The sequence below is a fragment of the Anser brachyrhynchus genome (genome assembly GCF_964034855.1).
Source record: "Anser brachyrhynchus genome assembly, chromosome: 13".
Lineage (NCBI taxonomy): Eukaryota > Metazoa > Chordata > Aves > Anseriformes > Anatidae > Anser > Anser brachyrhynchus.
In genome coordinates, this window is record NC_137708.1 from 19,280,610 (window position 1) to 19,294,202 (window position 13,593).

A 13,593-nucleotide genomic window follows, 5' to 3' on the forward strand; every position below is an offset into this window, starting at 1 on the left:
ATTGGCAGACGTGAATCTCAAATCTCTTGATCTGAGCCAATTTCCACCTAAAACTCAAAGGAAACCCAGGTTCTGGTCTTTTGCAAGATATGGCTAGAGAGTGAATGAAGAAAAGGAAGCCACAAAGCCAGATGTTCTTCTCTCGTGGGATGGGAAGTGGGGTTAGTGCCACCAGCCAAAGCAGAAGCAATAGGAGACTGCAATGGGTGTTCTGTTTCTGCACAATATTTGGTGTGTTTCTTTAGGAAGTGCGCTAACGGCTTTCTGTCATTTCCTAGGAGATTTCTGCAGGGCACACTTCTGAAAGGTGAAAAGATTTCAGTTGCCTTCGCCTTAATGAGTTCTCATGTAAATATGGCTGATCCCTGTGCTCTCTTGGAACTGCTCAGCAACATTCGTGGGCGAACAGCTGAGTTCTGCGGAGCAGAAGAAGGGCTCCCCTTATCTCTCTGTAAATTGGTCCCACTGTCTTGGGTTTAAAACCATTTCATCATTTTTTGTTCAAACAGAAGGCAAAGGACAAACCTCCTCGACATTTTTTCTTAGAAAACAAACTTCTGCATTCTCCATCAATGTGACAGAGCAGAATAAAGCAAAGGATGGCTGTGTGAAAATGAAGATTACCATATGAATGTAACTTTCTTCCTCTTCTCCGGAAACTGAATTGGCAAATATTCTTGCTGAATTAATACCGTCTCTTTCTGGTGAGATAAAGCTCATTCGATTGCTATGAAGAAAAACACAGGAGAGGTTAAGGAAGCATCTTACAGATGCTCTGAAATGAAGCCAAAGCCTGACACAGTCCATATGGGGAATAAACTCACACTAACGCTGCAGCCTTTATGGAGAGGATGTCCAAAAACATTCCTTAGTTCCAGAAAGTGTTACATTCCTCCAAGTGTCTTTTTATTTTGGGGGAGGATTTATAAAAGTTTGCCATCTCTGGTATGACAGAAAGCATAAAATGTTGGAGCCGTTCTCCAGCAAGGGCACAGACAGCACTCATTAGGGTAACAAGTGCCGCTGGGGCAGCTAGCTGCGGGGGCACTCCCTTTTTGGAGGCTGACACGAATTAAACAGCTACTGGAGGGGCACACAGAGGAGCTGGCTGGCTCCAAAACCTGTGTAAACACAGGCTGTCTGTGCCGTGAAGATGGCTGCAGCTCGGCCCTTGTTCGAGGAAATCTTTTCCACTCTCAGAGCTGTCAGAGATGTACCATGAGTGAACGATTGCAGGCTGGCACAGGGGGGTTAGTTATTAGGAAACTGGGTGGCTACTTGGTGCAGCATGAACGGCGTAAGTCCTTCTGCTTTATTAGTTCCGGGCAGCCTGCTTTTTTAGTTTTGTTAATGCGAAACATGCAAACTCCCCCCAAGCTCGTTATCCTTCAGGACTCAGCACTAATTAACCGCGGCGCTCTGGCAGAGCTGCTGGGGAGGCAGGCTGCTGGGTTGCCCTCACAGGCAGCCCGTGGGGTTAACTGGTTCGCAAAGGATGGGCTGGGAGAGGGCTCTGCAGCCACTGAGCTTTCCCCCAAGCATCTCACTGTGTCCTCCCCTCCTCTCGAGCTCCCTCAAGTTGAATCTCTGTGCAGCTGGAGCCCGACAGCACCACCCGTTCGCACTGCCTGTGTGAACAAAAGTGTTTGTTTTTCCCCACAGCTCGCTTCCAGGGACACAAGGTCACACCAGCGGATCAAACCTCAGTTTCCACGTGGCAGCGCAGAAGCCTGCACCCAGGCTACAAGTCAGGCAGATCTTGATCTTAACTAGTTCTCTTCTATCTCAGTTTTCAGAAACAAAAATGATGCTATCACTCCAGAAAAAAAACAGATAATTGAGGCATGTGAAGCTTTCAGCCACCACAGCAGCCACACCAGAGCAGACTAGCTCTGGCCTTTCCCAAAGGAACCTTCACAAGAGACCGAGTTTCCTGCAAACCCTAATTTGCAAGATACCCAAAACACATCCCTCCTGACAGCACTGGGTGATGCTCAACTCACTGGAGCTGCCAGTCTCGAAAGGGAGCCTTGCTTTTTAGAGACAGCAAAAGCCTGGGGGATGCTGGAAGGAGCCCTGGGGAATTTTGGTATGTGGACTTCGCCAGGAAGCTACATCTCGTGGCATGTGATAAGTTACTTTTAACTCCATCCCACAGTGTTAATGCTTGAAAGATTGCAACAGTGGATTTCATGGCGACTTACTAAGGCACGGTCCACATCCTGGTCACGGCAGCGTGCTCACGGATTGTGGAGAGATTCCTCAAGTCCAGAGGAGGTGGCCGTGCTGCAGGGAGACACAAAAGGAACGACATTTGCAAAAGCAGGGCTCAAGAAAAGCATGAATGGATTAGAAAAATGCAAGAAATAGAGTATTTCACAGACTGTAACTGATATAACCGAGATAGAAGTCAGTAACAGATGACCACTTCAGTCAGTGCTGGAAAGCAAAGTCCCTCATTTACTCAAAACCAACAGGATAAATACATCGGGCACTAGGAGAGCAAACGCCCTGCAAGATCCACGTCTGACCCTTGCCTCAGAGCAGCCCAGCACATGCTGCCTGCAATGGACAGTTCAGCCTTCAGGTCACGGCTTTGGGCTCTCTCCTAAACCCAAAGGTCCTACACATGGAGATCTCTCCTCGCACCTCCGTATGTTTTCCTTTCAGTTCTCAAAACCCTCTAAGCAAGGACCTGAGCTTGCTTTGCTTGCTGGCAGTGCTCTGCATTTCTCCCCCAGCTTCACGTAGCATTTCCTCAACCCATTTCTGAGTGCCCCTGTGGCTCCGTAGCCCAAACAGCTTTACCATAGGCTAGGCTTTGGCAATTTTTTTTCTGCACAGCCATATTTTGTCACCAGTATATCATCAACCCAAATTTTGGAAGTGCTATGAGAAGCTGGAATGGAAAGTAACAGTTATCTGCAGGAAATTCCTGATGAAACCAAGACAGCTGCACCCACCAAGCAGAGGTTTAACCAACAGCCCACACATGAAGTGGAGGATTCGAGTGTTTGGATGCCCCATTCCTGGGAGGCCAGGGAGCTGGTGAGGCAGCAGCACGCAGGCGTTAGCCTCCTGCCTTGCTACAAGTGGGTCCCCGCTCCTGCCCCATGCTGACGTGGCTGCTGCAGAAGCGGGCACAGATGCTTTTCCTCTGCTTGCAAGCAGCCCCATGGATGCACCCTGCTACGCCACAGTACTCAAGGCTCCTACACAGGGATTCAGCCCCTTCTATAGATGGAAAAAGCCTTGAAACGTGCCAAGGCCACCCGCATCCCAGTTGCTCTTTAGGTCTGGCCTTACATTTCCTGCGAGGCTTGAGGTCTCGGTTCACCGGAGGTGGCTCCAGGTCGGAGGGCAGCTCGGGTAAGGGGCTGGTGAGTTTTTCAGTGCTGACGACGGGGAAGGTGAAGGTGGCCGAGCTGGGGCTCATGGGGATGTAGCCATCAGGCGAGCAGTCGGAGCCGGGCGCCGAGGGAGAGGTGCTGGGGCGCATGGGCACGTAGCTGTCCTCCGCGCCATCCGCGGCCGTCGAGTAGAGCGGGGAGAACCGGCAGGGCTTCGGCGGCAAGGGAGGAAAGGAGAAAGAAACGGTGGTAAACAAACAGCTCGCCCCGAGCAGCTTGGGAAGTCCTGCTGAGACCTTGCCATGACACGCAAGGACAGGAGACACACTCGGTTTGGGTGCTTATGCCAGCTTGGGAGGAGCTCAGCAACTTGCTGCTGGACACTAGGACCAAACTTAGGGGTGACTTAAGTAGGTTTGCTTCTCCCAGCAGCAATTCTGACCTACAGAATGAAGGAAGTCCTTTCATACAAAAAACTTCTGAAAGGAAAACAACTGGATTTTTGCACATGTAGAAGCCGAGAGAGCAGAGATACAGACATAGAAGTTACCTCTGATAGCTGAAAATAAACACTAAAGGTTGATCACCAACCCTGCAAGCTTCCAGGGGAGAGGAACACAAGCTGCACACCACCAGGGCTTGCATACAAGCAGCAAAGGAGCTCCCACAAAGAAAGCAGCGCTCGATGCCAGACAGCAGGCTGGCTGTGTGATGCCTGGTGGTGCCACACGTAACCCACATCTGTCCAAGCTGGGCCAGGAGCTTTGGGCTGACAGAGTGCTGAATCACAGGGGCTTCAATCACAGCCTTTCCTACATACTGAAGAGGAGATATCCCTCGGGATCAGGAAGCAATAGGCTTCTTTAAACCTCTTTTTTCCCCAAGAGGGAAGTCGCTTTCTCAGGTGCTTGTGGTCAAGAGCTTCATTCTTGAGGTTACTGGAGTCCTTCACAGCAGACCTGGCTTTGTCTGCTTTAAAATCAGGGGCTCCATGTTGTGGCCTCCCTCTTCCCATGGCCACAAAGAAGCAACACAGAAGTTGTCTGAAGCCAAGGGCTGCTTCTTCCTACTTTTAAATATTTTTTTTTTGCTGAGTCCAGCAGATGACTGACTACCAGAATGTGAAATGACTCACTTTCTGAAGCCTGCATGCATCAGTCTTTAAGTTTATGCAAGCAGAGTACTTACCAAATTCAAGCTAAGCCTCTTGTCCCGACTTCTTAAAGAACTGCCTTCCATGTCTGCTGCACAGAAAAAAGCAATTAAAAACATGCAAGGTAGTCCAACCTGACGGCAATAATGCTGGAGTAAAACACATGGCTCTAAACTAACTAGAGAGTTACACAGATTCCCAAACTCCTGGTATTTACCCTAAATGAGGAAATCCAATGACACACAAGACCAGAACCAACTTGGTAGCGTTTCAAGAGCAATTTCGGCTATTTTAAGTATGATGAAGCCAAGGAACATACTCGTGTAACCCTGCTGTAACTGAGGCTTCCCATAGTCACAAGCAGGTGGGGGGAAAGACTGGTGTGGTGCAGAGAGCAAGCAACCAAGCAGACTAACATCTGAACCCAATATCTGCTCTAGTCCCTCTGTTTCCCATCTCTCAGATAAGGAATTATACCAAAGGGACGTAGGGAAGGTTATTTTGCTGTTTGGAAAGCATTTGGGTGCCTAGGATGTGGGGTGCCTGGGAAACGCATGTTGTTCTAGCAAGGGTGCACGAGCAAGTCTAATGGAGGGGAGAAATTCTTCTCTTTGCCACCCAGAAATGCTGACATGATGCACGTGGCTCGAGCTGCTGGGGGACAAACCGTCAGAGGGAAGGTCCCCTTGTGCAGGCTGGCCTCCTCTTGGTGTAGGTCAACTTGTTTTTTGAAGGAAAAGGCAACAAAAATTGAAAAATGGCATTCAATATCTAGATCAGCAGTGGTAGCTGCTGGAAGGTTTTTTGTCTGATTTTACAGTAAATAATGGAAGGCTGTTACAGTTTGTTTTCAAGTAGGGCAGAAAAAAGGAACTGGGGAAATTGGAGGAAACAGAACTGCTGTCACTCCTACCACATGGGCATGTATACAAGCACACACACAGACGTGTCCGGTTACATACATTTCTACCCGTGCTTACAACTACCATCCTTTTCTGGAAAATGACTTTCTGATCAGGAAAGTGCTTTTCTGTGCTCTCGGCCCCCAGGTAGGAGCACGGCGAGCCCTGCACCCTGCTGTGGCTGGGGAGATGTCCGTGCTGCACTGCAGCTCAGGGCTCGGCGCAGAAGTGCCAAGGAGAAGGAAGCAGCGCTGCTGGTGAGGGTGCACATGCATTGGGGTGGGCAGGCGCTGTCCTGGGATGGATATAGTTCCTTATTCTGGCACAAAAGCAGTCAGGCACACTGGTAGGTGCCAGGGTACAGGTGCTTTACCAGCCCATACTACCTTTGCAGCAGGTTCATTCACAGCTGTTCAGCTTTTACACATTGCTAAGGGCAAAAAAAATGAACTAAACTCAAGTGGGCTCACTCCAGGAGCCCACGAGCAGCAGCTGCTTTCTCCCTATTTCTTTTTCAGACCGTCCTTTGTGAAGCATATTTTAATTCAGAGTTTAACCTTTCAAATAGTTTCAGCTGCACTTGGGGGAAGAAAAAAAAAACAGCAGCACTTATTAATTCATTGCTGCCCCCTGTCAGGCAGAGATAACCTTGCAGCACAGCAGCAGAACATGACATTTGGACACTTAATCCTCTTAAGAACCTTTTGGTGTAAATTGGGATGGAGAAACATTAACCATCTCACGTGTGCCAGCAGTGCTGGAGCAGCATATACGTGGAACCAAAAGCAGTGTTTTTCAGGGAGCAAACAGGCGTAACTGATAATGAAGAAGAGCATTTCCACCGATGGGTGTTTCTGCAGAAACCTTCCAAGAATTGTTTGTACACTGATAAACAGCCTGGGCAGAGCTCTCCTTGCTCTGGTGCCTGAGCTCTAAGGGCGAGATCTAACGGCCCCAGACACTGAGAGCTCATTCAGACTACAGGGGCCTGAAGGATGCTCATCCATAAAACCCTGCCTTGTCTCCTCATCAAAAATGATACGTCACTGCAAACTATTTGATCCTTTCCAGCCAGCTGCTTCCCTCTGTTCTGCGGCTCCACAAAATAAAACTCACATCTACTGTGTACACTGGATTTTGTCACCTGGATGTTCCTGGTTTTCAACCATTATTTGGTTTGAGATGGTTTTCAAGAACAAAAAAGGCACCCCAGCTGGGAGCAGGGCTTGCTTTGCAGCCATCTCCCTCTGCAGCAGGTTTCCAGGCTAGCCAGGAGGAAATGCAAGGACAGAGGGGGATTTGCTGAAGGACACCGAGTCCCCAGTTCACCCAGGATTACATCCCATCCCCAGCATCTCCCTGGCGTCCTGTCCTTTAAGCATGAGAAAAGAAATACTGCTGTTACGGAGAGGACTCAGTGTGTGGAACCACAAAGGCACTTCCCCTGGGCAAGCCCACGCTTTGACCTTCAGAAACAGAGGGGCAGGAGCTGAATGCAAGCGATGGACAGGTCTAAACCCTACTTGGACAGGTCTAAACCCTACTCACACCATTTTGAGGCTGACATGAAGCATCACAGCAGGAGAGCAGGCAGTGGGCACCCTCCCATCCATCCCAGTGCCACCACCTCCGAGACACGCTCACCTTTCCAGTTCCTCACGTTGTCCAGGCTGGACAGGGAGATCCTCCTGGGCACCAGCGCCACTGGAGCCCGGCAGGTCCCCGCATGGCCGTTCTGCAGCGCCCCGCTGCCCGCCTCGTCCCCTCGCCTGTCCGAGAAGTGGGTGGGCTTGGGGGGCCGCGGGGGGGGCGTGTTGGAGAGCACATCCAGCTGGCTCACGCCGTAGGGCAGCGCACTTTGGCTCTGGTCAATCTGAAAGGTTGGCGTCAGCGGTGTCCCCAGCAGCGGAGAGGAGGAGGAAAAGTCACTGGGCGTCCCGCTCACGTCAGTGCTCCTGGGCACAGCGCCAGGGTTTGCCAGCAGGGCCGCATCCTGGTGCACGGCGCTGCAGGGCTGCACGAGGTACAGCAAGGGCTGGGACTGCAGCGAGTCGACAAACACGTCGTCCGATGAGGTCTGCTCCAGGGATCTGTCCGAGTTGGACCAGCTGTCACACCTGCACAGGGCAGAGAGCAGGGCTGGTGCTTGCCTTTTCTCCTGGTTGCAACCAGGTGAGCGTGTGGGGCTTGAGGGGTATAACCTGCTGGGAGCAGCTCCTTGGGCTGCTTTTCACTCCCAGCTTGGAAAATGCCCACTGACCACTTCATGGTTTCCTTTCTGCCGGTACTTGGCCCTGCACACCCTCAGGGCACTGTACGGGCCCTGTCCTCACCCCCAAGGGAGCGTGGCCAGCAGTGATGCTCCTCCACCAGCCCAGGGCTTCCAGCCCTGTAAGGCTGAGCCCTCAGCGTGAGGAGCCCTTGCACCACCATGCCTCAAATTTCAACCTCCACACTGCAGCATTTGCTACAACCTCTATTTCCCCCTGTCTGGTTACCAGGCAAGTGGAGAAGTGGCTCCCAAAGCTGCGTGCTCGCCCAGCGAGGCATCTGTTGTGCTGCAGGAACCCAGGTTAAAAACCAGGGGGAATTTCAGAGAAGGAAGGGGAGGAGCACGAGCATTGTCCTGCTGAGGCTTCACCCATTCTTTCCTCCTGAGTGACAGCGTGTGACAAAAAGCACAGTCTGAGCCCAGATCTGTCCCTTCCCTGTGGCCAGGGAGGGTCCCCCCGAGCTGAGCACGGGGCACTTTGTAGGGCACCTGGGGCAGCAGCAGGCAGAAAGAGCACCTGGAGGGAGACTGCATGGGCCAGGACCAACAGCTGACGCTTGACTGCTCACCTCCACTACAGAAAGCCCCCTTGAGAACTGCATTTCTGATGGTCCCATCGGGCTCAGGAGCTGCAGGACTCAAGGACCAGTTTGCCCCAGTTTCCCAGGGGCACGCAGAGGTGGCTGCAGCCCGATGTGTGTGGTGGACCCCGGAGTTACCTGGTGTGGCTGAGCTTGCCCGACTCGCAGTTGGAGAGGAAGAGGTAGTCGGGGAGGAAGACCGACTCCGACTCACTGGGGGTCTCCTCTGCGGCAGAAGCGTCGGCAGCGGCGTGGTCGACCGAGAAGGAGGGATCGGCGATGCGGGAGGCGTGGGTGGAGGCGGCTGGTGAGGGCTGCGGGGACGAGGTGGTGTGGGACAGGCTCTCCACCGAACCTGCAAGGAGAAGCGATGGCCCCGGCTGAGCCGCAGTGGGGCGAGGTGACAATGCATCGCGGGGAGCGTGGATTTGTGGGCCAGATCCTGTGCCACAAGGTGAGATGCGAGGTCCCCAGCAGGTCAACCCAGTCCTCAGTGACTGCACCGCACTTGGCTGTTGTGGTCACTCCTCAGCCCCCGAGTGTATGGGGAAGGCAACATCACCAGCAAGGAACCCACCCCTCCAGTGACACTACACCTCCACATCAGCTACAGCAGGCTTCACCCCAGCTCCTTCCCCCTCTAAGCCAAAAGAAACAGGAAAAAGGCCGAATTCTTCCTCGCCCTACCCCGTGGCTCGTCCCTTTCAAGCAGGGGGAGCCATCTCCTTCCTTCTCTACCAGCTGTTTCCTCCTGCTAGCTTGGATTTGCAGTATTGCAGCAAACCCCAGGTTGCAAAGCACTCGCACACATGCTTCAACTCGAGCTTATTCAGCAAAGCGTTTGCTTAATTTTCAGCAGGTGCTTGGAGCAGCAGGACTTCAGCAGCCCTCTTTGCCCCAGCGATCATCTGAAGGGAGCAGCTTTTCCAGGCTTTCACACTTGTGAAGCGGGGCTGGCGGCTGAAGCCTTCCCAGCTGAAAAATAACTTCTCTTTTCCATCCTGCTGGCTCAGGCACTAGCTCGGCCTGCAGAGCTTGGACTCGGAGCTGGCTTGCAAGCTGAGGGCGATCAAATACGCACTAGGCTAACTCCACAGAGACCTCAGCAAGCATGTGAACATCACCATCTGACCATGTATTTAAAGAAATAAAAAAACCAACACCATGCACAAGAAAAATAAATGACATTGTGGATTACTAACACAGAGACTGAGCAGGCCTGAGCTCCATCTGCTACTCGCAGGGTTTAGCCTCAGATTATCCCATCAGGAAGGGCTGCGGGCTGCACAACACATGGCAGGTCTGCACCGTCCCCGTCCCTCCTGCTCGCCGTGGCTGCCCTTTTCTGGCCTTTGGGGACGTGGCTACCCAGAGCCAGCTCCTGGCAGGCCATCCCCATCCCTGCCAGCTCTGCTGGTAACCGAATCAGCGAGCATTAAAGTCGTACTGCGGCGGCAGCTGGGGAGAATGAATTATGCATGCCCATTTTCAAGGGAGAGCAGGCAGAGAATAGGTTCTGTGCCTCTCTCCCTCTGTCCTCCCCTTTGCCAGCAAGGCTGAGCACAGCTTCAGCTGGCAAAATAGCTGTTTTGGTGGGTACTAGCCCCAAAATCTCTGCCCTGCATTGACGGGAAGACTCACCATGGAGGATGCCCCATCAACTTTCCCCGTCAATGTAGGTCTTGGAAAAACAGGCGGCTTCTCCCTCCTGCTACAGACCCCAGCCCCAAAACTGTCCTTGTGCAACGGCACAGTGGACACGGTGAAAGCGGGGGTCCCTGCTTGCAGCTCGCCCCCACCCCACCGGGCTGCAGGGAGGTAGAAACGCTGCCAGAGGCTGACATGAAAGAGCAGCCTTGAGGAGCGCAGAGAGGGATTTCCTCCCGAGGAGGGCTGGGAGGAGCCCTCACACTTCCCCTGACTCCCACACAAGGGCTGGGCGCTGCCACCAGCAGGCCTGCTGCTTTGTGTGGGAGCACAGCGGGGACATGAAGGGGAGACCCCAAGGGGAAGCATCTCTGCGGGGAGAGCGGGGTCCCTGCAGGGAACGGGGCTCCTGGCTCCCCGCGTCCCAGCACGCTGCCCTGGCTGCCAGAGGTGTCCTCAGGGTGGCTGCAGCGAGCTCCTGGGGTGTCAAACCACTTCTCATCAAGGTTTAAAAAGAAAAAAAGGCATTAAAAGCAGCAAAGAAACCATCAGAAAGGAGCAGGAAGGGAGAAAGTCCCAGGATGGGTGCAAGCAGGAGTGACCAGAGCCGTGGGGAGGTGAGGGAGAGGTGGATGGAGTGCAGGAGCAGAAGGCTCCTGTCCAACCTCCTGCAGCCAGGAGGGACCATGGGTGACTGGTTGCTTCAGGTGACAGCGGTGACATCCTGGGCGTCAGGCTCCATCGTGCTGTGGGAGAAGGTGGAGGTACAGCGGGGCGATGGAGATCGGCGGGGATCAGTAGGGGCTGCATGGGGAGGGAGCAAGGCGTTTACACGGGATGCGGAGCGACACCTGGAGCCCGGGGAGGAGACCAAGAGGGAACCCAAGACCAAAGGTTCCTCTTCAGCTTAGGAGCTGCCTGCCAAGGCACGGCCTGGGGGAGCATTTTGTGTACAGCTACAGGCTTGGTAAGTAAGGCTTCCTAATGAATCAGGCTCAGGTGTTCTCTCATCACGGGCTGCTGTCCCGTGTTGTGCCCATCACACTTTCAATCTGCATACGCGATGAACTGTAGCCAGAGTCCCCTGGCCACCTCGCCTCACCCCAAAACATGCAGGGGGGCTCTTCCTCCCCCAGCAACTCCCTGGGGGTGCCAGCCCCACGCTGCTGCCTTCAGCACAGCCATGGGCACGGTTCCTTGTGGCAGCCGAGTGCCATGGGGCGAGGGTGGCTGGTGGCCAGCCCGTCCCGCCTGCCGCCCGCCCAGGTGCTTCCTGACATCTGCTGGAGCTCGCACCGCTTCCCCTCCGCCGGCCAGCCGGCCCCTCCTGTTGACTAAAACGTTGTCCTGACGGGGCCAGCTCTGAGCTAGCCTTGGCTGCTTAAATGTCAAACCCGAGGCCTCCGGTGAGGAGGATCTGGCTGTGAGTCTGGCTTCGTCGTGGCCGTCCGGGGCTGAGTCACGGCACAGAGCCACGACCACGCTGTCTGTGCCCACAGAGCATCAGTCTGGGGGTTCATTAGTTCGGGGTTTGGCCTCAAAGCTGCAGTGAATTTTCAGAGAGATGCCAGGATTGTGAGCGATTGATTTCCCACTGTAGTATCGGCTGTGAGAGTCATCTCAACCCGGAGCAGCTTGGTAAGATTTCCTGCTCTGCGTGTGTCTTCCTTGTGGTGATTCATTGCAGGGACTGTGACTTGTTGTAACGGTGGCGTTCACGTTAAAAAAGCGTATTGCATTTAATAGAGCTTTTCTTATGCTAATTTTTGGGAGTAATTTGTTTAAACCTCCAACCTCTTGGGGGATTTCTGTGCTTCCAGAAAGCTGAAGCAGTTTATCAGTATTTGAAACATGCCGTGCAACCTGTGCAACTGTGCAGACTGAAATCAGAGGGTAGGAATAGGAGCTGAACATGCCCTGCAGCCTGACCCGAATCCACACCAGACCGGACCACACTGGCAGGAGCTGCAGGATAAATAGGAGGTGTTATTTGCCAGGAGAGATGTAGCAAGTGTATGCCTGGAAGCTTAGCTTACACTGCCTGCGATGCAGACTGCAGGCTCAGATGCCAGACTTTACGCTGAACCAAGACAAATGCTCTGCACTGTGGGGGATATTTGCCTCGAGGAACAGAGCAGAAAGCTGGGATGTCAGCTCTTCAGCCCGCCACAGCAAGAGCTGTCACTTCTCATCCATCAGCATCTACACTGGTGGTCTTGGCTGGGAAACACCCGTGGGATACTGCCAGTGCTGCCCACATACAAGCAACGCTACTCTCGACCAGTATAACAGAGGTTTCTAGTAATAATGCATCTTTCCTGGGGACAGCCTTGGCTCCTCTGCCTCAAATCACACCTCCCTGCGCACATCCTCAATGCAGTGCCAGAAGTCTACACGTACATTGGAAACACAAAGAAATACATTTGGTTTCTTTGTTTTGCGAGGGAAGACTTACCTTCATTTCAGGCTAATTGGTAAAGCTATATCCGACGCAGCACCGCAGCAGGAGCAGCAACACAAGAGCGACATCTCCGTTTCAGCAAGGGCAGACCAGCAGGAAGTGGGTTACTGAACGGTCCCTAATTACCCCAGACTCCTATGGACTACTGACTGCCATCTCCCAAAGCTACCAGCTCGACTTTTCAAGCTATACCCATGGGCAGCGTGTACTGGCACAAGAACACGCCAGCAAGTTTTCCTGGTGCTCTCTAGAGCAAACGTGAAAACAGCAGACATCAGATTTATAACAGGAACACTGCAGAGCTCTTCCACTCCCATTTCCCCTCAGAATAAACTACTGAAAAGATGATTAAAGAAAGCGGGGAACTGGGATACGTTAAAACCAAACATCTCACGGCCTTTTGCTTCCTCTCTACCAGGTAACGGTATGCCCATGTAGCAGTGGGAGCGCAGCAGCACACAGACCATGGCAGGATAGACCACCCAGCCATGCTGTGACACCCCTAAACATCTTGCTGCCCTTTGAGTCCTCTGGCGGGGCTGAGTCCCTCCATCACCACCCTTTTCTGCTCTCAAGCTGGCTTTTATCACAGCGAAGGGCTTAGCTCTGACTCACTTCCTACAAAGCTCTGAAACTGCTGCTGTATCTGCCCATTGGAAATGTCAAGGGAAAGACAGATTGCTGTTATCTGAGCCTGATTTTCTCATTTGAAAGGTAAGTTGATGATGACATGGGTCCTGGCTTTAATTACTGACTAGATCCCTCTTGGAGTGGTTAACTCCTGGAAGCTCTCCAGGAAACTCACCCCACTGACTGCCTGCAGGTGTAGGGCTGGCAGAACAGGCCGCCTTCATGCTGCACTGGAGGACCATCGCTTTAGCCTAGACACACACCCCTAGCGCTCTCCTGTCCTCTGCCTTTGCTTTGTTTTTCTTCTCATTAATAGGCTAAGATAGTTCAGCATTTTTGTCGTTGATTTATGTGTGCACATACACCCAGATCTGTGCACGTTCCACGTTCAACAAAGCTTGAGAAAACGCGAGTTTTGCAGAACTCTTTCCTGGAACAGGTGTCTTACGTTAAGCCAAACTAAATAAACATGGGCCGTGTAATGAAATAAACAACCCCAGAAGATAACACTCAATCAGCTTTTCACATAAACAGTACCTTTTCTTATTAAGGACCTGCTGTTTATTCTAGCAGCGATTGCTTCATCGACGTGAGACC

The 13,593-nt window shown here is 52.7% G+C and overlaps 1 protein-coding gene across 3 annotated transcripts in view; it reads right to left on the bottom strand.

Annotated features, from left to right (window-relative positions):
• The window catches only part of GAB3 (GRB2 associated binding protein 3), a 57,602-nt gene that overhangs the window by 6,151 nt on the left and 37,858 nt on the right, over positions 1-13,593 (bottom strand). For 2 of the 3 annotated variants that reach the window (XM_080553563.1, XM_080553565.1), the window contains 6 exons: positions 8,397-8,613; positions 7,050-7,522; positions 4,539-4,594; positions 3,307-3,562; positions 2,205-2,286; positions 625-727 (listed from right to left, as the gene is read on the bottom strand). In XM_080553563.1, coding sequence (XP_080409689.1) covers positions 625-727; positions 2,205-2,286; positions 3,307-3,562; positions 4,539-4,594; positions 7,050-7,522; positions 8,397-8,613 — 1,187 coding nt within the window. The remainder of the gene's footprint in view (positions 1-624; positions 728-2,204; positions 2,287-3,306; positions 3,563-4,538; positions 4,595-7,049; positions 7,523-8,396; positions 8,614-13,593) is intronic. The other variant, XM_080553564.1, reaches the window with a different exon arrangement.